The sequence below is a fragment of the Hyaena hyaena genome, unplaced genomic scaffold, assembly GCF_003009895.1.
Source record: "Hyaena hyaena isolate Hyena2069 unplaced genomic scaffold, ASM300989v1 scaffold_17, whole genome shotgun sequence".
NCBI lineage: Eukaryota > Metazoa > Chordata > Mammalia > Carnivora > Hyaenidae > Hyaena > Hyaena hyaena.
In genome coordinates, this window is record NW_024080648.1 from 4,059,605 (window position 1) to 4,082,037 (window position 22,433).

General features: G+C 44.9%; 1 protein-coding gene across 2 annotated transcripts in view; it reads right to left on the bottom strand.

Annotated features, from left to right (window-relative positions):
* The window catches only part of PRAG1 (PEAK1 related, kinase-activating pseudokinase 1), a 71,005-nt gene that overhangs the window by 22,273 nt on the left and 26,299 nt on the right, over positions 1-22,433 (bottom strand). For both annotated transcript variants that reach the window (XM_039221137.1, XM_039221126.1), the window contains exon 3: positions 20,083-21,917. In XM_039221137.1, the coding sequence (XP_039077068.1) occupies positions 20,083-21,917 (1,835 nt within the window). The remainder of the gene's footprint in view (positions 1-20,082; positions 21,918-22,433) is intronic.

A 22,433-nucleotide genomic window follows, 5' to 3' on the forward strand; every position in this document is an offset into this window, starting at 1 on the left:
GAGAGAAAGAGAGAGAACATGAGTGTGGGAGAAGACAGAGAGGGAGACACAGAATCTGAAGCAGGTTCCAGGCTCTGAGCCGTCAGCACAGAGTCCAACACGGGGCTCAAACCCACAAACCATGAGTTCATGACCTGGGCCAAAGTCAGATACTTAACTGAATGAGCCACCCAGGCATCCCTGGTGGGTTGACAGTGATGGCAAAGGTTACAACTAATAATATTCCTTACATTTTAATGTCACTGTAAGGATCTGGGAAATATCAGATCTTTAGGAAGTGCTGTGGCAATAGATTATTTTATCCTCTGACAAAATAAAATCATAGAAAGTTTTGTAAATTATTTCTATTCTCATCAGATCTCAATAATAGCTTTTGCAGACAATGGCTAGATACAAAGTTGTGAGAAATGACAACTCCTCAAAGAGAGAAGCCAAGTCGGCAGCAACGCAACTACCCTGCCCCCCTCCAAAATGGCCCCTGGAATGCCTTGGTCCTCAGGCCCAGAGAATCGCCAAGGAAGAAATTCTAGCACCAGAGCTGTGAGCTAGCAAAGCTCCGCATTCCTCAAACTTAGAACACTGAATGAAATGTATGTAAGTAGATAAAACTAAAAAATACATAAATATGTGAATGTGTGAGTACACACACACGTGCACACAAACACACAATTACTTATAGCAAAACACGGAGAGGAAGAAGAATGCTTGGGTGCCACATCAAAGAGGGAACTCAATAACAGAACACTACAAGGGATACTTGAACACAAAGTGTGTTCTTGCTGTAGCTTCTGGAAGATGTTCTATTCAGATTAAGGAAGTGTATTTCTATTCTAAAGGTTTTATATTCTAAATCATTTACAGTTATCAAATTTTAGCAAATGCTTTCTCTACATGTATAAAAAAGGCATATTGCTTCCCTCCTTTATTCTGTTAATGTGATGACTTACATTAGCAATTCTGAAATGAACCCATGCTTGCACACTTTGTATAAACTTATTTTAGTACACATTGCTGGATTCAGTTTTACAAATATTTCACTTAGGATTTTTACATTTACATTAAAATGTGAGGTTAGCCCATAATTTTTCTTTCCTATACTGTTCTTATCTAGTATAAAGGTATAAAGGTTAGCTTATACTCATTAAAATGAATTGGGTAACTTTCTCTCATATACCTTGTGTAGTTTATAGAAGATAGGGATTATGTGTTCCTTGAAAGATTACTGAAACTTGCCTGTAAAACCGTCTAGACCTGCTTGCACTATAAGTGGGCCAGTACATAAGCGTTTCTGATAAACGTGGAATCATGTTTTGAGGACACAGATCCAAGAAGCAGATCCATGAACAGGAACTTGCTATGTGACAAATGTAGGATTGGATTAGTGATTGAAGAACACACATGTTGGTTCATGGTGCTTACACACCAGCTATTTATAGCAGGCCAAAACCCAAGATTTAAAATCTGTTAGAAGAAAAAATTTTGACCTTGGGATAGGAAGGAAAAATTTTAAAAAGTAGAAAGCATAAAGGAATAGATAGATAAACTTGATTCTTTAAAACGTAAAAATCCTGGGGCGCCTGTGGAGCTCAGTAGGTTAAGTATCCAAATCTTGATTTTGGCTCAGATCATAATCTCATAGTCTTGGGATCAAGCCCCAAATTGAGCTCTGGGCTGAGCCTGGAGCATGCTTGAGATTCCCTTTCCCTCTCTCAGCCCCCTCTCCCTCTCTCAAAATAAATAATAAAATAAAAATAAACATTAAAATGTAAAAACCCTGTCTAATAAAATAAAGACACTATAAAATTAAAAAAGCCAAACCTGGGAGTGGTACCCCACACACATTTGCAATCTATATAACTAATAAAGAATGTTAAAAAAAAAATCAACAGACAAATGGTGCTATTAAAAAAGGGGCAATGGATATGAACAGGCAATTCACAAAAGAAAAAAGCACAAAAGGTCAATTGACACACAAAAAGATGATCAACTGTAATCAGATTATAAATAAAATGAGATTCCATTTCACATCTATCAGATCAGTCTGGCAACATTAGGTTTTGTTAAGAATGTAGGAAAATGAGAACTTTCTTGCACTGTTTGTGGGACTGTAGATTGGTGTGTACACACTCACACATACACACACAAACACACACACTGTGGCTATATATCTTTGAGAATTGTTATTTAAGTAACTAGCGGTGAATGAATGGCTAAGTCAATTTAGTGAGTCATGGCACCTTACCAGCAGTTTATTTTAACAAAATATCCTAGGTGACCAGAAAATATGAAAATGTGATAGTAAGGATTTTTGAAATGTTTTCTGAAACTTTTGTTTCAGGTGTGTACTTGCTGGAGGATGATAAAGGCTAAAAATCATTGCTCTAGAAAAGGGGTCAAAAAACATTTCCTTAAAGGGCCAGATGGTAGATATTTTAGCCTTATAGATCATATGGTCTTTGGTACAACTACTCAACACTGCTGTTATAGCAGGAAAGCAGTCATAGACTTCATGTAAATAAATGGGCATGTTTTCCAATAAAACTTTATTTGTAGACACAAATGACCACACTATGCATGGTAGATTCCTTACTCCTGATCTAGAACCAGTCCTTGTCCAATAGAATTATAATGGAAGTCATATATATAATTTTCAACTTTTTAGTAGCCAATTATAGGTGAAATTATTTTAACAATATATTTATTTAACGAGATATATAAAAGTATTGTCATCTTAATATGCAATGAGTATAAAAATCATTAATGAGGTATTTTTTTTTTCAGTCTAAGTCTTCAAAATCTGGTATGTATTTTATACTTACAGCACAATGCCATTTAGACTAGCCCCGTTTTATGCTACTGGCTACTGTACAGTGCCGATCTAGAGAAACTCTCATACATGGACAAGGCTGTCCACAGTGTTACTAACAGCAAAAACAGAATCATAAACAGTCCAGTGTCCATCAGTAAAGGAATGGATACATTGTGGTATAGTCTTAAAATGGAAGCTGATACAGCATTAAAAAATAAATGGACTTGATTTTAACGTACTGATATTGAAATGATTCTTAAATGTTGGATGTTAGAAGTAGCTTGCTGCAAATCAAAACCACAATGAGATAACCATCTCACACCAGTCAGAATGGCTAGTATCAAAAAGACAAGAAATAACAAATGTCAGCAAGGTTGTGGAGAAAAAGGAACCCTCTTGCACTGTTAGTAGGAATGCTAACTGGTGCAGCCACTGTGGAAACCGGTAGGGAGGTTCCTCAAAAAATTAAAAATAGAAATACCATATGACCCAGCAATTTCATTTCTGGGTATTCACCTAAAAAAAGAACACTCATTTGAAAAGATACATGCACCACTATGTTTACTACAGCATTATTTACAATGGCCAACATATGGAAGCAACCAAAGGGTCCACTGATAGATGGACGGATAAAAGAATAAAGAACAGATGTGGTATATGCACACCATGGAATATTACTCTGTCATAAAAAAGAATGAGAACTTGCCATTTGTAACAACATGGATGTACCTAGGGGGCATTACGCTAAGTGAAATTAGACAGAGAAAGACAAATACCATATGATCCCATTTATATGTGGGATCTAAAAAACCAAAGTAAAAAAAAACAAACAAGAAACAGAAACAGACTCATAAATGCAGAGAACAAAAAAAGTGATTGCCAGACGGGAAGGAAGTGGGGAGGACGGTTGAAATAGGTGAAGGGGATTAAGAGGTTCAAACTTCCAATTATAAAATAAATAAGTCACAGGGATGAAAAGTACAGCATAGGGAATATAGTTGATCAGATTGTAATAACTTTATATGGTGACAGATGGTAACTACATATCATGGTGAGCATTTCATAATGTACGTAATTGTCAAATCGCTACATTTACACACCTAAAACTAATGCAATATTGTATATCAATTATACTTCAATAAAAAAAATTCTGCAAAAAAAAAAAAAGTAGCTTGCAAAAGGCCTTGGGTACAACGTGATACCATTTTTTTTTATATTTTATTTATTTCTAGGAGAGAGGGAGAGAGACAGCGTGAGCAGGGGAGGGTCAGAGAGAGAGGGAGTCACAGACTGAAACAGGCTCCAGGCTCCGAGCTGGCAGTCAGCACAGAGCCCGACGCGGGGCTCGAACCCACGAACCGCGAGATCATGACCTAAGCGAAAGTCGGACGCTTAACCGACTAAGCCACCCAGGCGCCCCAACGTGATACCATTTAAATACATAATGATGCTATAACTTTCTAAATTATAGAGAGAGAGTAAAATGAAAATAATAATACTCAAGTTCAAGAAAGTGAACGCTCTGGGTAAGAACGGGAGATTGAAACAAAAACTGGATACAAAGCGATCTTCCGCTGTGCCTGTAATGTTTCAGTTTTCTAAAATGGCAAAATGTTAATAATATTTGAAAAATCTTTGAAGGACACCTAGGACAGTTATCACTGTGTGCTTGAAACATTCGATAAATTGAAAACAAGCATTTCTAGAAGGAAAGGAAGTCCCTCGGGCTGCACCAGCCCAGGTCAGCTTTCTTGTTCACCTGTTGCTTATCGTCCGGCAAGGAATTAAGGATGACCCGGTGGGATTTCCACCAGGCCCCACAGCGGGACAGGCAGATTCAGTGAGGGTTAGTGCTGCCACAGAATAGCCTTACAGGCAGAAAAAGTTATTTCTCAGACCTCACCACTCTTCTGAGACTTCAGAAATTAGTACTTCCAAATCTAGTCACAGTGAGGGAGAAGTCACAGTCTTGAACTCACCAAGTGAATGCAGACGAGTTCAGAGTATTCTTGTGGTTGCAGGATAAACCTTCTGCAGTGTGCACGTGTGTGTGTGTAGAGAAGTTGGGAGCTTCCAAAAGCAGACCTGGGTAAATCTCAGTATCTAAGCACAAGTGGAATTTTCAGATTTTCATGGCTTCTGGGAAATATTACTACTGTTTCTCTACTAAAATGGCTTAAGTGCAGGCTCCCTTCAGGTAACGAAAACCCAACTGGCATTTGGAATGCTCTGGAGTAAATGGGGAAGGAAAAGGGTAACCCTTTCTCTTAATAGTGAAATGTTGAGACGGATGACTCATTTGTATGAATTGCATCAAAAATCTTTTATCTTGGAAGCCCGTGTCATCTGCTCTCTTAAGAGAATTGCCACTTCAGTTAGGGAATTCTGAAGCTAACTGAGATTTTCAAAATGAAAGGGGGAGCTTGCCGTCAAAGCAGAGACTGGCAATCGAGTTGTTTCTGTGTGTCCTATGGATGCAATAGATTTCTCGAGAATCCCTGGAAAAGGCTTAGTCTTCCAAAGGTGACTCTTCTGAGCCCTACTGGATGGTTCTATCAGACATAAGGCCAAATGGCCACACGAGCGCAGTCAACAATGCACAGCAGGCCTCTACTTACTGTTTTTAAAGGCACTTTCCCCTCACTAATGATAGTTTGATTTGTCTTTCACAAAACGGGTGCAAACCATCTATAAGATGAAATCTCATGTCATGTGATTTAAGGAAGTGCCTTCAACAGGCCGAAACCACACACTCCAGTCTTTCCTCTCTGGGTGGTGAATAACATTCTTATCAGCTGCAGGGCAAGCGCGGCCCGCACAGATGTCTTTGCTCACGAAGTGTGATAAACGACTTGTTCTTGCTCACACTTCCTTTCCTGCCTCCCGTTGATTAGACACAGTCACCGGAGAGTCGGATGAAATACACGGCCAGTGTCACAGTGTCCGCACAGAATGAGCCTTGCAGCTGCTGCCCGGTGGTTTTAGAATGGCTTTTCCCCCCATTGTCCTCGGAGAATCGAGCCCTGCCAGAGCTTTCTCCCTACCGAATTGGTAGAAAGCTGGAAAAAAAAATAATCCAGGCGGAAGAGCCATCTGCCAGACTTCCTCATTCATAGGAACAAGTCTCATCTAAAAATACTACTGAGCATTTAGGACGTCCGAACCCTTAACGGATAACGGCTCTACCACGTAGCAGAAACTGCGTCCCCGACTCCGCATGGTCTCTAGGCTCTCACAGGACAGCACAGTTCAAAGTGTGACTGAGGCAGAGGTTCACTGTCACCGTCCTCACTTGTGTTCAGTTCACCTGCGTTTGGGTGAGAGTTCTCCGCCTCTGGAGCAGAAGCCGTGAAAGCCCAAATGACACCAGGGCGCAGTTTTAGACCGGGTCTCCAGACTCTGGTAGTGAGCACCAAGTCTTCGGATTGGTCACATTCACTGCTGAATCTGGTGATGACTTGGGGAAGACCTGTGAGCTAGCTCGGAAAGCACGAACGGGTTAGAAGGTTCCATATATATATTTTTTAATTGCCAAGAAGAAGTGAAAACAGACGCGTTTTAGACGCAAGTAAGTCAAGTCATGCCCAGATCAAAGAATAAGAACCTCTTACCATCCTAGACTCTGGCCCGTGGTGCCGTCCTCATTGGCATGGCCTCCCAGAGCCCGGGGCCAGGCTGGGCCAGTGACTGTGGGGTCCCACGGAGCAGCCCTGAGGAGGGCCAGCTTCGGTGGCAGTGGCGGAACGCCCTGTCAGCCTGCTGTGAATTCACGGCTCAGAGCGCTCCTTTCCCCTCAGTTCCTCTCTGACTTTTCTATAAAATGCACTTCCTGCTAAAGCACAGGAAAGTGGGGACGGCACTGCCTCTGATCTGCGGCTTTCAATCTCCAATTGCCTTGTTGGGCTCCAAGTCAGAGGCAATTCAAATACGCTCTAAAACACAGTAAGCTTCACCCCACTCATTCTCTACTCTTTAGCCACATCCTAAGGTCAAAATCATGAAATGATTCAAGCTGAAACAGTGGCTTTGCTTGGTGAATAAGAGCACCTTTTTATTACTTCTCCTCTGCCTGTATCACCAGCAGGGTGCCCCCTGTCCTGTCGATCCTGAACACCATTCCCAAGGTTTTCAGGAAACAAATTTTGACTGCCTGCTCATGGCGAGCACTGGGTTAGGTGTTAGGGATATAATAGTGAGTAGAGGTGACACCACCCTTGCCTCAACAAACCTACAACCTGGGAGGTAAATATTTACCAAGCTCCTCTAAGAAAGCATATAGGGGGTTCAATCTAAACCTTCAGAAGAGATCTGCAGCCTTGGGGCTGAGCATCCTGACTCAAACTCTTTCTAAAATTCATCTCTTATTGACGGCTGACCCTTATGAGCCCTACACAGAGCTCTTGTAAGTATTTGTAACCTCGGCCACCATATTGAATCTCGGGTCCTCTGTGGTGACTGAAACACACACCCCAGATATTCTTTTCCACTATCAGTTTCAAATATTTTCCCCCTCCACACACATACTGTTTATATATTAGAACATGTGACTAGACTTGTTTGAAAAAAAAATTATCACCATTTTGGTTAATATACTACTACTTCCCCTCCTAAATCCTTTGCACTGATTGGGCTAGTCTCTCATTGTCCTCAAAGCACTCTACATTTCTGTCTCCTCCCCACCCTGGCTCTGAGGAAACCACTGTCTCTCCATTTCAAACCTTTTTACATCCTCAAGACCCAGCATCAGTATCACTTACCTATAAATCCCTCCCAAACCATTGCACTCTTTTCTGGCTGCTCTGTCTCCTCTGGAACCCAACACCGAACTGAATCTGATTCACATCACTGGGCATTAGGTTATAATCCTGGTTAGATTATTCTAATTGTTTCAGGTGAAATGGGCTTGTTACCACACCCAAATTATAAACTGTTGGAGGGGTTGTGTCATAGTCAGAATATACTGGAACACAGAGGAATTATTAAATACTTCTTGATTAAGTTTATCTGCCTCTGTTTCAATAACTTGGTAGCATCTGGAAGGAAAGAAGTTTCCTTTTAGAAAAGAATTACACTTGCCGGGCAGAACTTGCAAAAGGCAGGGACACTGAGCAAGCCCTCCTCCATAAAGCTGGATTCAATAACTGAAACTTTCTCGTATTTACAAAATACGGCAGTCCCAGAATATTTTGGAATTTTCACAAATCTTGTGGTTAAAACAATTTTTTTTCCAAGAGATGGGATGAGAAAGGCAGATAACTATGCTGGAAAGCCTTGCATCGTTTCTATCTGTGCTTCTCTTTGATGAAGATGTCAAGGGAGTTATTTTTCCAAGTATCTACGTGCCACTTGCAAGGGCTCATAAGTCCGGTCTCCTCTGGGAGCACGTTTCCCTGAAGATTTATTAGCACGTATAAAGATAGGAAATCAGTTTCATTTTCAGTCAGGTGACCTCAATGTTCCCCACAGTGCAGGCCTGTTCATTTGCATCTACAGTGAATGCACTAGTGACTTCCACGGCTCCACAAGCTGGAAACCCCTTTGGTTCAATCTGAAGATGAATGCAGTTTGCATTCAGTGGAAACCATTTAAAAATAGGAATAAAGCCATACTTTTATTTAAAGATAGGGATGTAGACACACACACACACACACACACACACACACACACACACACACACACGAACATACACATTTAGATCAGTAGTTGGTTTTAGGGAAGGATAGAAATGCCTGAATTGGTCAAATGGAAATTTGCAGGCATTTGCCCCGACTATATACAGATATACTTTGGCACTGAGAGATACAAATATTTTTAAAAGATGACCTTTCAGGTCTCGGAAAACTTAAGTTCCTTAATCTGTGGCCCCAGTGTGCTGGGTAGTTTCTGTGTACTTTCCTAGAGAAACTCTTGGCTGCCAGGTGAAGGAGTGAGGAAGGCAGAGGTTTGGGGGAGCTGAGGCTCAGGGCAGACGAGGAGACCCCATCACCACTGCACTACACTTTCATCTCTAACATGATCATCTAAGAACAGAGGCCACACGTCCTGGCCTGGAAAGCAAGGAGGAAGCTCTTACATCCGTTCACACGGGGGCAGAAAGGAAGAGGGGATGAAGGGCTGAGCAACGAATGGAGCACCAAGCAAATGCAATGCACACAGGGGCACTTACCACTGCCTGCCCCACTAAAGGCCAGCAGGGCAGGAGGACCCTCAGGAGCCTTTGGGAAGAACAGCTGTGCAAGCATTTGCATAACTTCCCAGATGGGTTTCGGAGTCACCTGGGAAGGCCTCCGATGTGGTGGTTAAGACCGTGAACACATGGGCTCTGCTGCCTGGTTTGGATCTGGCTCCACTGCTACCTGGCTGGGTGCCTTGGAAAGGGCACTTAACCTCTCTGTGCTTCAGCCTCCCGTCTATCCCATCCAACCTATCCCATCCAACTTATAATATAATATTGCTATTATAAGTAGCAATAATACTTATCTCATGGGGCTGTTTGGAAGAGTCAATGAGTTAATATTACTAAGTGGTAAAAACAGCACCAGATACATCGAACGTGTTACTTATACAGAAAGATGAATGGATTGGATGAAGAGACAGACAGACAGACACGCAGGGAGTCTCCGCAGTCTCCAGTAAACGGGGCAGTTCTGCTACCTGGATGGACGCAGAGAACAGCAGATGGGTTAAAGATTTCACTCTCTCGATACCTCTGCTTTTGTTCTGGTTTCATCGGGATGATGCTCTGATGACATGCATTATTCTAAAATAAGTAGGAAGAACTTATCTTTCTATCAACCAGTTTGAATCTTCGTATCCGTGACCTTGGTAATTTGTAGTGTAGCCCCAGGCTCAGGGGCTGACATGCTCCACAGAGGACCAGGTTCCTGAGCTCCATTATACACAAATTTAGAAACACAAGAACGTCTTTTATTAGATGAGCCTGCCTCCCACCTGCAAAACAGAACCTCCCATGTTTCCTTCCCCTTTCACAGCCCCTCTCCACCCCCGGTGGCGGACTTTGGTGACTGAGTAAACCACAGCAGCAGCGAAGTCTTACTCACCCACTTGGGAATTACTGTTCTTCGCCTCCTGATTTATTCTTGTTGGAATCCAGCCACCAACATGATCTGTCTCTGACCAGAATCTTTCTGTTTCTAGACTACTGGTTTTGGCAACCACGCTTGCAGAATTATCTTTCCCTCTTTCTCTTGATTCAGCAAATGCTCCAAGTCCACTTTGTTGACCCAGTTTCTGAGCCCAACTATTGGCTTAAGAAATCTGTGTGTATTTAAATTAGACTTTGCTCCTATCCCACTGGCTTAGGAGAGTCAGGCAATTTGTAACAAAGCCACTAGATGATCTGCTTCTCACTCGGCACTCTGGCCCAGTCTGTTGCCCAGAAAGGATGAGGTTCCTTTCCCACTCGCAACTCACTTCTTCAGTCCTCTGTTAGCTGCTCCTCTACAGCTCTGTCTCCCTGGCCTTGACCCGGCCTGAAACCTCCCCAACCTAGGTAAGGGTTCTGGTCACCCAATTCCAACGTGGTGGTGGGGTTTCTCTACCCCACTGATTCTCGCCAAGTGGGTGTCCTACCATTCAACTCAATTCTGACACGAGCTACCCAGAGACAGCATCAGACTCTGCGGGTTAAGGGCTCAAACCTGCTAAACTGCCCTCTGTTGCAGATGAAAATCGCAGGTCCATGACGCCACCTGTACTCCCGACCAACAGGCTGTAGATCAGAGGTTCCAACGATCTCTTCCGTGGGTCTGATTAATTTGCTAGAGCAGCTCACAGAAGTCAGAGCAACATTTCACTAACAGAAGATAGCCCAGGAGCAGCCAGACAGAAGAGACGCATAGGATAAGGTGGGGGGAATGGGCGCAGAGCCTCGGGTGACCTCTGCAGGTGCCCTGCTCTACCCCCATCTCCACAGGCTCACCAACCTTGTAACTCTTCAAACGCCATCCTTTCGGGATTTAATGGAAGCCTCATTACATTGGCACGGTAGATTAAATCACTGGCCGCTGAAGACTGACTCAACCTCCAGCCCCTCACACCTCCCCAAGGGGTAGGGGGTGGGACTGAAAGCTCCAACCCTCTAATCACTGGGCTGATTTCCTGGCAACCAGCCCCCATCCTTAGGTGGGTCCAAAAGTCACCTCATTAACATAATAAAACACACCTTTATGGCTCCTAGGAAATTCTCCGAGTAGGGTGAGTTTTAGGAGCTCTGTGCTAGAAATAGGAACAAAGACCAAAGATTTACTTCTTCTTACAAATCAGGACATCACACTAGGTAACTACAGTCACCTTCCATTTTCACTCCCGCACTAGTTGGCCAGTGCTGCCCCAGGAAAGTGCATAACCATGCACCCTGAGGCGACAATTAATTCAAGCTCCCTGCCTTCAGCTAGCTCTAAGGGCCTCCTGGCAATCCTTGCACTTGACCTCCCCATTCTCCAAAGCAGCTATTCCAAGCTGTTCCAAACATTCATCATTTTTCTTTACATTCTTTGTTGCCATCCTTATCTCTTGCAAATAAGTCCTCTCTCCCTCTCTCTCTTTCTCTTTCTCTCTCATGATTCATGTTCCTGTTTACTTCAGCTATAGAGAGGTGAGATCATCCTATGCTTCGACTAATGAAACACCTTCACATTGATCTGTATTATTTTCGTTTTTCCCTTCATCCCCATCTCTCCACTAATTCTCCATTTTCCCAATTCCCCACTTCCAGGTACTCACTGCATTTCCTTGGACTTAGCTTTTAAAAAGATATGGGGTTGCTTTACATGTTTTCAATTTATATGCATTACATTGTGTTACAGATCTTGTTCTGTTTCCTTGTTATTTTGCTTGATACTAGTTTAAGGTTCATCCATGTTTCTGTATATACATCCAGCCCACAGCTTCTGACTGCTATTAAGTATTTCATTTCATAATCATGACATTTTACTCTTCTGTCTTCCTAGAAAGAAATACGTGGGCTTGTGCCAACCGCCTGCCTCTGTGAACAATGTTGTAATGACCTTCCTTGTATATGTTCCCCTATTGACCTATGCGTTTCTCTGAGGCATAACACTGAGGGGTGAAGATTGTAGGGGCATAATGTATTCTTATACTTAATTGTACTCAATAATTCATATTCAGTCCACTCACACTAAGTCTTCAATATTTAGTGATTAAATATTGTCAAGACCAAGAAAATTTCAGACTCTGAACTGTGAGGAGTCTCTTTCATGACGTCTCTCGGCTTTTATAAGAAATATGGACAAGCGCTGGAAGTAGAAAAGAAGTAGGATCAAGGGGCTGGGTTTAGGATTTACTGGTAGAGATGATTTCTGCTTCAAGTTTTGGAGAGGACATGAATATACAAAAGGCACTTTGAGAGATTTGAAGGGAGGTCACGAAGTAAATGTAACAGATCAGTGAATATTCTTGTCCCAATTTTCTTGTTTTCTCGTACTTCCTCCTCAAGAGACATGCTCTGTCCCCACACTGAACATCTCGATGAAACAGACAACCTAAGTCATCACCAGCCAAGAAGACTCAGAAAAATTATATGCTCTATGTGTATGAAAACTATGGTTTTGTTTTTATCTCCACAATTTAAATTTATATGATACTGCTGAATTTTCATTTTCAAACTATCCCTCTAAAAGATTTAACATACTTCTGCCCCAGCTCCTCACTCTCCTATTGAGGGCATAGAAAACCACTGCTACAAACCAAAGAGGGTACTTTGTTTAATAGGTACAACGTACATTGTTTAATAGGTAATAGATGTAACGGTAACTCTTATTTACTCAAATACAGATCTCCGAAAAGGTTAAAATTCATGGCATATTCATAATCGCTCACCAAGAGAATACAACACGTTTTGGCATTAACAGTCTGAACTTTGAGGCTGTAATCAAAGAGACAGCCACTGTCTGACAAAGTTTGCTTAGGACAGCCTGGGCCGTACAGAGCACAGAGCCTCTCCCAGGTACGGAACTCTTAAATTAGGGTAGGGAATAGTCATTGACTTCCAACGATTTCAGCATTATAGATTTTAGATTCTAAATCTTAGATTCTAAACCCGGATTGATAAATATCTGGCACAGGCATCTACACTTCCCACTGGCATCACCTGCAGACAGTCCTAAATGATCAAGGTGAGCTTTCCTGAAGCTCTCCTTGCTTTTCCACGTGGAGTTCCCGACTGCTACTCCAATTGATTGGAACTGAGGTGAAGGATGCAACCTAATGGCCCTCAAGGTTCAAAAACATGCCACCTCGGGATCTGCCTTTTGATCTGCACATATTAATAAGAATTACTTTTAAGTGCATCCCCACTGTGACTCGTTTTAAAATTCCAAAGACTTCCTCCCTTTTTTCCTGATCTTCAAGGTCCTATTACTTAAGGAATATGTCAATTTATCCCAACTATTCTTGTATTTATCCAAGGTAGTTGCATTTTCTCATTCATTTTGCCTGCCATTTGGAGCTCCCTGAAGAGCAATACCCATTCTGAACAGCTTTCTACAGCCCAGGAACATACGTGGTAACACTGCCAATTAATTGCCTAGGTTTTAGACTCCAGATACGTTTTTATGGCAGATGCATAAATGGGCATGAAGTGTCTAAAAAACCAAACAAGGAAGTCAGCGGATCATCTGACAGTGATGGACATGGGAGAGTAAGATGAGTAAGAAGGGAAGGAGTTTTGAAAGCACTGTTGAATCTGGAAGTTCCCCTTCTCCATCCGCCTCCGTGGAGAACAGTTGTTTCTATGAGTCAGCCTGTTAGAGAAGCGCAGAGAATGAGCCATCCAAGACATTAGACAAAAGCTACACTCAGAGCAGGGAGTTTTACAGTGTTGTATGGAAATAGCACAAGCAGGCTTAACAGCCAGCATTTCTAAGGGATGTGCCCAAAAGTCAATATAAAGAAAGAGTGAACAATTCTAGTACAGAGGATGAAGACTGATCTTTTTAAAAAAAATTTTTTAATGTTTTATTTATTTCTGACAGACAGAGAGAGAGAGAGAGACAGCACGAGCAGGAGAGGGTCAGAGAAAGAGGGAGACAGAATCTGAAACAGGCTCCAGGCTCTGAGCTGGTTGTCAGCACAGAGCCCGACATGGGGCTCAAACCCATGAACTGTGAGATCATGACCGAAGCCGAAGTCGGACGCTTAACTGACTGAGCCACCCAGGCGCCCCGGATGAAGACTGATCTTAAACTCTCAAAATTAGCAGCTGCAGAAGGGGCCACTGAGTATTTTCTGCAGTTGGTTTATCAGCCCTGATAAAAGGAAGTCCTTTCATGAGCAGACGGACGATCCCAAAATAACAACAAATTACTTGCAACCACAAATCGAGACAATTTCTCACCAACTAGTGAGTTCTAACACCCAAAAGGTAGGTTGGCAAATTTACGAAAAAGTCACTCTGATCACTTGATGGAAAAAGGAGGCTTGAGCATATGCCGTACACATGTATTTTCCAATGCACCTCAGAAAGCACGAAAAACATATTCCCAAGAGAAGTGAAACCACATATATAATTTCTTGAGACTCACTGGTGGGAAAAAAAGTCCTTAGGTGATTACTACCTGAAACGAACATTCTTGTGGAAAGAGGAGAGGACTGGCTCCACACACCAGCTCAGCTTAAAAAAAATAAATAAACAAAGAGCAGCAGAGTATGAGCCCGGTTGCAAAACTGAAATGTATAATCACTGGAGAGAAATTAATCCATGAAAGGATGCATTGTGCCTACATGGTGTTTGCCCACCTTGAAGCATTAATAATTATTAACCTCGGATTCTTTTACTCAAGGTGACAATGTTCTACTGGGCAAGGCTAGATGGAGAATTACGGTATTACAGTGGGCTGTCGCACTGTCATTCAGGCCACGATCTGTAGTTCACTCTGGCCTTTTCTCCCCCTAATTCAAGAATCCTTTACTGAATACCTACTATGTCCCAGGCACTGTGCTAAGGTAGCCTATGGGCAAATCAAAGAAAAAGGTACGAAACATGGTACTTGTACTCCCAGAAGTTTACAATTTCTTGAGGAGATACAAAGACGGATCCAATGGAATGCAGTGCAAGACTTACTGTGTTAATCACCAAAACAGAGGAATGGATAGTGTACCGGGCAATCCAGAAACTTGAGGTTCAGAAAGATACTGATACAAGTATTTAAAGGTACTTGCTTCTTTCTCAAGGATAGTGCTTTTGGAGAAACTGAAATAAACAGGGCACAGTCTTTACCTACAATTTAGCCAGTACTTCTTGAGCATCTATTATGTGCCAGATACCACACAGGATACTGTGTTATTACAGACAGCTTAGCACGCCCTTGACCTTCAAAGATCATCTTCCCCCACCCTGACTTTTTAAAAGTAAATGGTTATCTATATACCCGTACTAAGCTTGGTCTTGGATCAAGACAAAAGACACTTACAGGAAAGACTATTCTCTCACTCTCCTGGATGCCACACTGAACTTACCTCTGTGTTACTTAACAGAAGGAGAATGTGCTGAGAATCCAGTTGCTATGATAACCAGTCTCATCAAAGGAAAACCAAGGCAGAGGGAGGGCCCTTGGTGGTCCTGTTACACATCTACTGATTCGATTTGTACCAACTCAACCCTTAGGGGCCTTAAAGGGCAGAACCCCAGTCACTGACTTTTTAGCACATTAGACAGAATGTAATAGAAAGTAGGCGGTTAGTAGATATCTGATGAATTAAAGAATCTCTAATCCCTAGCCGTAGCCATGAATGTATGCTTAAAACTGGAGAGAAGTTCTAAAATATTTGATACCGACTACTGTTCACCTCTGTGATTTTTTTAAATTACATAACAGAGATCTAGAAATCAATTTTAATTTTCCCGGGTCCAGACAACATCATGAGATAGATATCCAGTGTTTTTAGGTTCTATCCACAAACTCATGAGAAGAGGCCAACTATTAATTTGCCCCAGGTAGGGAGCAGAATATAAACTTGCATTGTGGATGTGCTTTGTTCTGTTTCCAAACTTGGTGCGAATATGTGGGGGCAGTTTCTCTCCCTCTAGTATCTCTGATATTCATTTTTCCCTGGATCATACTGACCTCCAGCTAACTTATCTCAGTTTTGTCAAAAAGGCTAAACCTAGGGGCATCTGAGTGGCTCATTTGGTTAAGAGTCCAACTTCAGCTCAGGTCGTGATCTCACGGTTCAGGAGTTTGAGCACCACATTGGGCTCTGTGCTGACAGCTAGGAGCCTGGAGCCTGCTTCAGATTCTGTGTCTCCCTCTTTCTGCTCCTCCTCCACCTGTTCTCTCTCTCTCAAAAATAAATAACCATTTTTAAAAATGTTTAAAAGGCTAAACATAGAGAAGATTCTCAAGGCACATACAAACTGTGCTTTCTAATACAAACTGTGCTTTTCAAAATGCCACACAGAAAACCATCAAGACTATGGGATTTCCTAGCAAATAGTTGCCGTTCCACCCTAATCCACTATAGCAGAAAGGATTGCAAGAATAAAGCATCTGGAGCTTTACTTGGATTGGAGATGGAGTCTGGAGATAAATACCAACCCGGCCATGGTACTCACGCTGAGAGCCCATGTTACCAAGAGACCACACAATGAAGTCATTTTGATTCCTCTGGTTAGCCAAGGGGCCACTTCTGTGGACAGAGCAGTGCCCCAGCGGCGACACTGTCATCACCTGTCTGCCGAGAAGAATGTGGGGCGGAAAGTGGGGAATCCAGCTTGAGCAAAGGCCCAAGGACAGACTCTGTCTCTGCTCCCTGGAATCCCCCCAGAGGAGGGGGTGGATGCAGTTAAGCAGCGGGTTAAAATTATAATCAGCATGAGTGAAAACTTCAAAAGTTAACGTCTCTCACTGTCTCAGAGAAACTTTTTTCTTTAGATTAGTCTCACCTGGGGCCAGACCGCTGGACACTAAAACCATATAAACTTTGTCTGAGTTCTTATTCCCTTGCTGGGAACTCCTCCTCTAAGTGCAGGCCTATCATCCTAATTTGGGGTTTCTCTGGGAAACTCCTGTCTGCCCTAATCCAATGATTCTCCCTCAACTGACCTTGTCACTCAAAAGCCATAGGTCATTTAAAACCAGGTTTGCAACTGTGAAATTAAGAGCAGAAATAAATTTGATTCTTTTGCATCTGAATTATTTCCCCCAGGCACTGTCACTCTCATTAAACCGCCTTAAGTCTTGAATGTGACATTGAAACTAAGAAGTCTGTACTTGTTTCCCGCGGGTCTGTCTCCTAACTAGCAGTACCTGTCAATCCTCACCTTTGAACTCTGCCCTAAATTGGTGCACTAAATCATCCCAGAGACTCAGTGAGGTCTGTCAGTCTACGTAGGTGAGCCCGGGGGTGCAGGCGGTTGCCTTGGCAACAGCAGGTGCCGAGGGACCCTGGCCGTACCTCAACTACTGAGAGGAAAACTAGGTGCGCTTCAACACCTCTAAAGGGCTCCCAGCAAAGGACATGAGCATTGAGAACCTTTGTCCTACATGGCACTACAGCAAGAGTTTTCTCCAGAACCCTAATGGGAGTTTACAGAGGACCGTATCTCAAAGAGACAGATAAGCCACTGCCAAACATCGAAACTAAGACCACAGGAAAGTCAAGTCATTCTCAATATCTTTTTTTTTCCCCTCCAAGCCACAGTTTTGTAAAACAGGACCATAGGCCAACCAGATAATGATTCTGTGTTCTTCCGGAATAGTCCAAGAAAGCAGAAGGAGCTAAGAAATATAAATGAAAAGTAACACTGTCCTGTATGAAACAACCCCTTTCTCTGAGGGTCAAGTGCATGTAATACACATCGTGAGATTCGTTATCTTTGTTTGAAGGTGAGGCTGATCCTTAGAACTAGGACCGATTAACAGATGAACCATGGAAAGAAATTAAGTTAACCTTGAATATCATTCAAAGACCTTCCAACATTTTCCAACTCGGAAACTGACATCAGTTTGACATAGTTACCACTTCAGTTCTCTATTGGTCCTGCATCAACTGTGGGCTGTATTCTCATTAATAGTCCAACGTGACACCACCCTGACCTGCTAGATTTGAAGACTGGGTTTCTGGCACCCTCCTCAGAGGGACTCAGTAAGTACTGAGTTCCAGAATTACAAGTCAGCTTATGGCCCCAAGCCTGCCCTCATATCTCCTCATGAGGAAGATGTGATGACTCAAGACATGTCAGTAATGCTTTAAAAAACTTCCCCAAATGAAAATATATATGATTTGTTTTATTTTAAATAGTACCAGATGCTCTTTTCTCTTTCCTGTGTTTCCTTAAGCTAATTTTATTTCCAAGTTTTTTTTCCTTAAAGCCCTTAAACTAAGAACTTTTTTTGTTTGTTTTTTTGTTTTTAAGAGCTAGAAGCCAGGACCTCTGAGAGTCCCACCTGGTTTGAGCTATATATAATCCAACGGTTTTATCATAACAAACTGGGCCAAAAAGCTCTGATGTCAACCCAGATGCTAATGCAAACCCTGAATCACGTTGCTGTGGTGACTGGATTCCACCAAGCCCTTAATTCTTACATAAGAAAGGTTTACTTTCTTCTCCAAGGAAGAGGTGGTGTTCAGGTGGTGTGCTTTGGATTGGGCCAGAAGGCTCCTATAGGGTGTGGGTGTCCCTGCCACAGTCAATAATAGCTCCAGGTGGCTTTTGCCTACATAATAACTCAACTCTCTACTGGATTCTGTTCCTCTCACTGGAGTCTTTCAGCAACAGGATGTTATAAAAGTATTGTTATCACCATCCAATTTTAGGGAGGCTCAGTCACAGCAAGTGGCTTGCTCAAGATCACTCAGCCCCTAGGTAAAACAGATGCATTATGAACTTGATTTTCTGGTCAAGTTCAAAGCCCATGCTTCTCACTAACCTACCCAGGCCGGAGGCAGACATATTTCACTTCCTACACCTGCTGAAGCACTCTATGTGTTTAGGAGCAGACGCTCCCAGGCACAGCTGGGTTATCTTGGTGGTGACCTCAGCTCCTTCTATCTCTGTTTTGTCATCTGTAAATTGGGGATGGCAATTCCAACCTCCTAGGGCTGTTCTGAGGATCAGATGAGTTCATGTCTAATTCCCTTAGATCCAGGCCTGGCCCATAGTAAGTACCGTATAAAAGGGAGCTATTCTTAGCCATTGGACCCCTCATTCACTCAGGAAGTTAAAACTATAGCCAAAGGGAGTCTGCGATCACCTGAGGATCTGGAGGATGTCTATACCACATGGCAGGTGGCCAGCACAATACCAGAACAAAGTAGTGGTCATGGAAAAAGCCCATGTCACAGAGCATCACAGCCTGAGGCGCCTTGATGTTCAAAGTCAAGTATTCACAGCTGTGTCTCTCTGTGGTCCGTTTCCCTGCTTCCGACATCAACCCGGAGGCACATGAGCTGAAACAGAATCACTGGAAATGACACAACTAGAGAAAGTCTGTTTGGAAGGGCTGTCATTTTTTTAAAAAAAAAAAACAGCAGGCTTCTCCCTGCCCTGATAGGAATCAGTTTTGCTCGAAGAAGAAGGGATTTTTTAATTCCGTGCACACCTCGATACCTTTAAAAAAGGCATTTATTTATCTTGGGCCTTTGAAAGGTACTTGAAACTGGCGGGAGACAGGAGCGAAGTGGTGGACAGAGCTGTGAGTTTCACCACGCTGAAATGAAACTACTTTCCCTCCCTAAAAGCCCACATCTAAAGGTTACCAACCATGTGTAGGGCCACCTACTATTTGGGTCTTGGCTCCAAAGCCTGTTTCTGGAACACACGTTCGGCGTTGCCCGTGGGCCTTCCCATCTCCTTGCCTCTCCGAATTCTGCAGCATAGCCTCCTTTGGCATTCTTCTGCATGTTTAAATAAATGGAGAATCTCTGGGTTTTCCCTAAAAAAGCCTGCTAGACGTACTCCAGAGAGATGGAGAGGAAAAGAGCACCAGCTTATAAAACTATGAGCCTCAGAAAAGAGGGGCAGCTTAGCAGTGCTTCTAGGAAAGATCTGTTTCAAATAGCCAATCGCGGGCAGGGTACTGCTTGCAAGTCTGTTTGTTGAGCACAAACAATAACAACTTAGAAATTTACAGAAAGGCACAAGGCCTTTGAGGAGATGCTGCTGCCCCGAGTGCTGCGCCCAGAGCTCGGGCCCCAAGGGCTTTTGGGAGAGGGGCCACAGTTCTTTCTGGAAGAGCCCTCCCCCTGTCCTCCCAGACAGCCCCGGCATACACACAGACAATCATACTCACCTGGACTTTGGAGGCGGCGGAGGGGGTGAGAATACCTCAATCCCACCTCTGTCCTTGGGGAACTCAAAGGCGAAAGAGGCCGATTTGCTCATTCCGGGCCCGACTCTGCTGCTCTGCCCAGGGGTGCCGTCTGTGGGGCGGAGACGGTGCCAGGTGGAGGAGTTCGAGGGGTCTGTGTTGCCATTTTCCATCTCTCTTCCCCAGCTTTGGCTCAGCAACTCCTGCTCCACCTCCTCCTCTTCCTCGATCCGGCACTGACGACTCCAGGCCCCCGTCTGGAAGCGGGGCCGCCGCAGGTCCAAGGCTGAGGCCGTGGCAGCAGACGGGTGGCAGCGGGCAGAGTCGCCGGTGGTGATGCCACTGGGCCGGCAGGAAGAAGAAGAGTCGGTGGGGCCCCCGGATGAAGCCTGGGGTCCAGTTCCACCCCCAGAGCTCCCCTCGCTGAGGTCAGAGAGTGGGGAGGCAGAAGGGGACACGGGGGACACCCCGGGGCTGCTCTTCGACAGCTTGGGGGGAATGGCAGGCTTGCTCTTGGGTGTGTTCTCACTCGCGTCGGGACGGTGGCTTTCTCTGGAGCTCAGCCCCTGCCCCACTGGAGTCTCCTCTTCAGCCACCTCCGAGTCCTGGTTCACAGGCCCGCGGGGCCACTGTACCCCCACGGCAGAGTCGGGGCTGCTCAGGTAGATGGTCCGGTGGTCCTCTTCTGGGTGGGCTGCCATGACCGTGATGGTGGCTGCCACCTGGGGAACCTTATCTGGCCCTTCCCTGTCCCGGCCCCAGCCCAATGGCACTTTCTGAGCCCAGGCATTAGCTGTCAGTACCTGGCTCTGACCCCGAGCAGCTGCTGCTGCATGTTCCGTTGTGGTCTGTGGCTTAGAAGGTGCTGGAACCGCCTTCTTCCTCTTGGTGCTCTCAGCATAGATGGGTTCGGGCTGTACAGCCTCCCTGGGGTGGGCTGGAGGTTGGGGCTCCCCAGTCAGCCCAAGGCACCTGTTAGAGGCCACCATGTGGCAGCCAGTGTCCGGCTCATTCTCTGGCACAGGTTCCTTCAGGAGGGAGCAGTAATCACTCTCGAGGTGGGGGGCGAAGGGGCTGCTGGCCCCGCTGCTGGGACTCCCACAGGAGAGGCCGTCTGAAGAACTGGCCACCTCTGAGGGCAGGGATGGCTTCGTGGGGCCCAGGCGGGGAGGGTTCTCAGCGGGGGCCCGGCTGCGGCTCTCTCTTGGGAAGCCCACAAGCCGCTTCTGTTCCTCAGTGGGCCCTGCACCCACCGCCTGCCCCCAGCACGTGGCGGGACAGTCCCCTCTGCCAGGCCTGCACCGGGAGCCCTCGGCCTGGGAGGTGTCCGTGGCCGCGGGGCTCCCGGGGCAACAGTCCAGGATGGAGCAGTATTCTCCCCCTTCGCTGTCCCCTGAAGGCGAGCACCTTAGATCGCTGTCATCCTCCGAGGGCAGGGACTCCCGCAGGGGCTGCGGAGAGGGGCAGGGCCCAGCGCCCTTGTGACAGCCGGACGTCATCCCGGCAAAGGCAGCCACTTTCTGGCGGAAGCTCTCCTGAGTGGAGGTCAGCTCCTGGTAGGGAAACACGGGTTTATCTTCTCGCCCCCCCTTCTCACTGGGGAAACTCACTGGGTGGAAGGCAGTGCTCCGCTCCCCCCGGGCCTCGAGGCTGTGCAGACCGACCATGGCATACGCGGGGGGGCAGTGAGAGTGGCCATCTGCCGAGACGGAGGGCCCAGCGGGCTTCTGGACGCCACGGAAGGTGCCCAGGTAAACTATCGGCACGTCGTCCTGCTTCGGCAGGGGGAGCTTGCCGGGGGCTCGTCTCCAGATGACCTACACAGCCCCAAGGTTAAAAGACTTACATTAGACCTTGTCAGAGAAAAAAGGAAGAGAGAAAAAGTGAGAGGGAAGGGCCATGACATTGTGAACGGTCTTCTGTGCCGCAGTGAGGAAGCGTCTCACTCGCCTCCCCCTCTGATCACCCCACGGCCTCTCTTCCTTGTCACACCCACGGAGCCACTGGCCTTCCCAGACCCCGAGCTGCGCTCTCCTCCCCGGGGGCTGTCATTCTTTTGGCTTCAGCCAGTGAGGGAGGTGAAGGAAAAACTCTAAAAAAGGAACATTCTGCCTTCTCCCGCAAATTGCCTGATGAGGTTAAGTTCTCCTAAGAGCTTTGAAGAGAGTTTTGAGTTTAATTTTTGAGCTATGTTTATTAATTTTTGATAACCATGTCACAGTACATTCCTGAAGAAACCAGAGTCCTAAGGCTTTTTAAAATACCTTGGCTGGGAGAGTAAGGGGTGGCTTCTGAGCTGGGTCCCAGCCTCCTTGCTGCTCCCCGGGCTATGA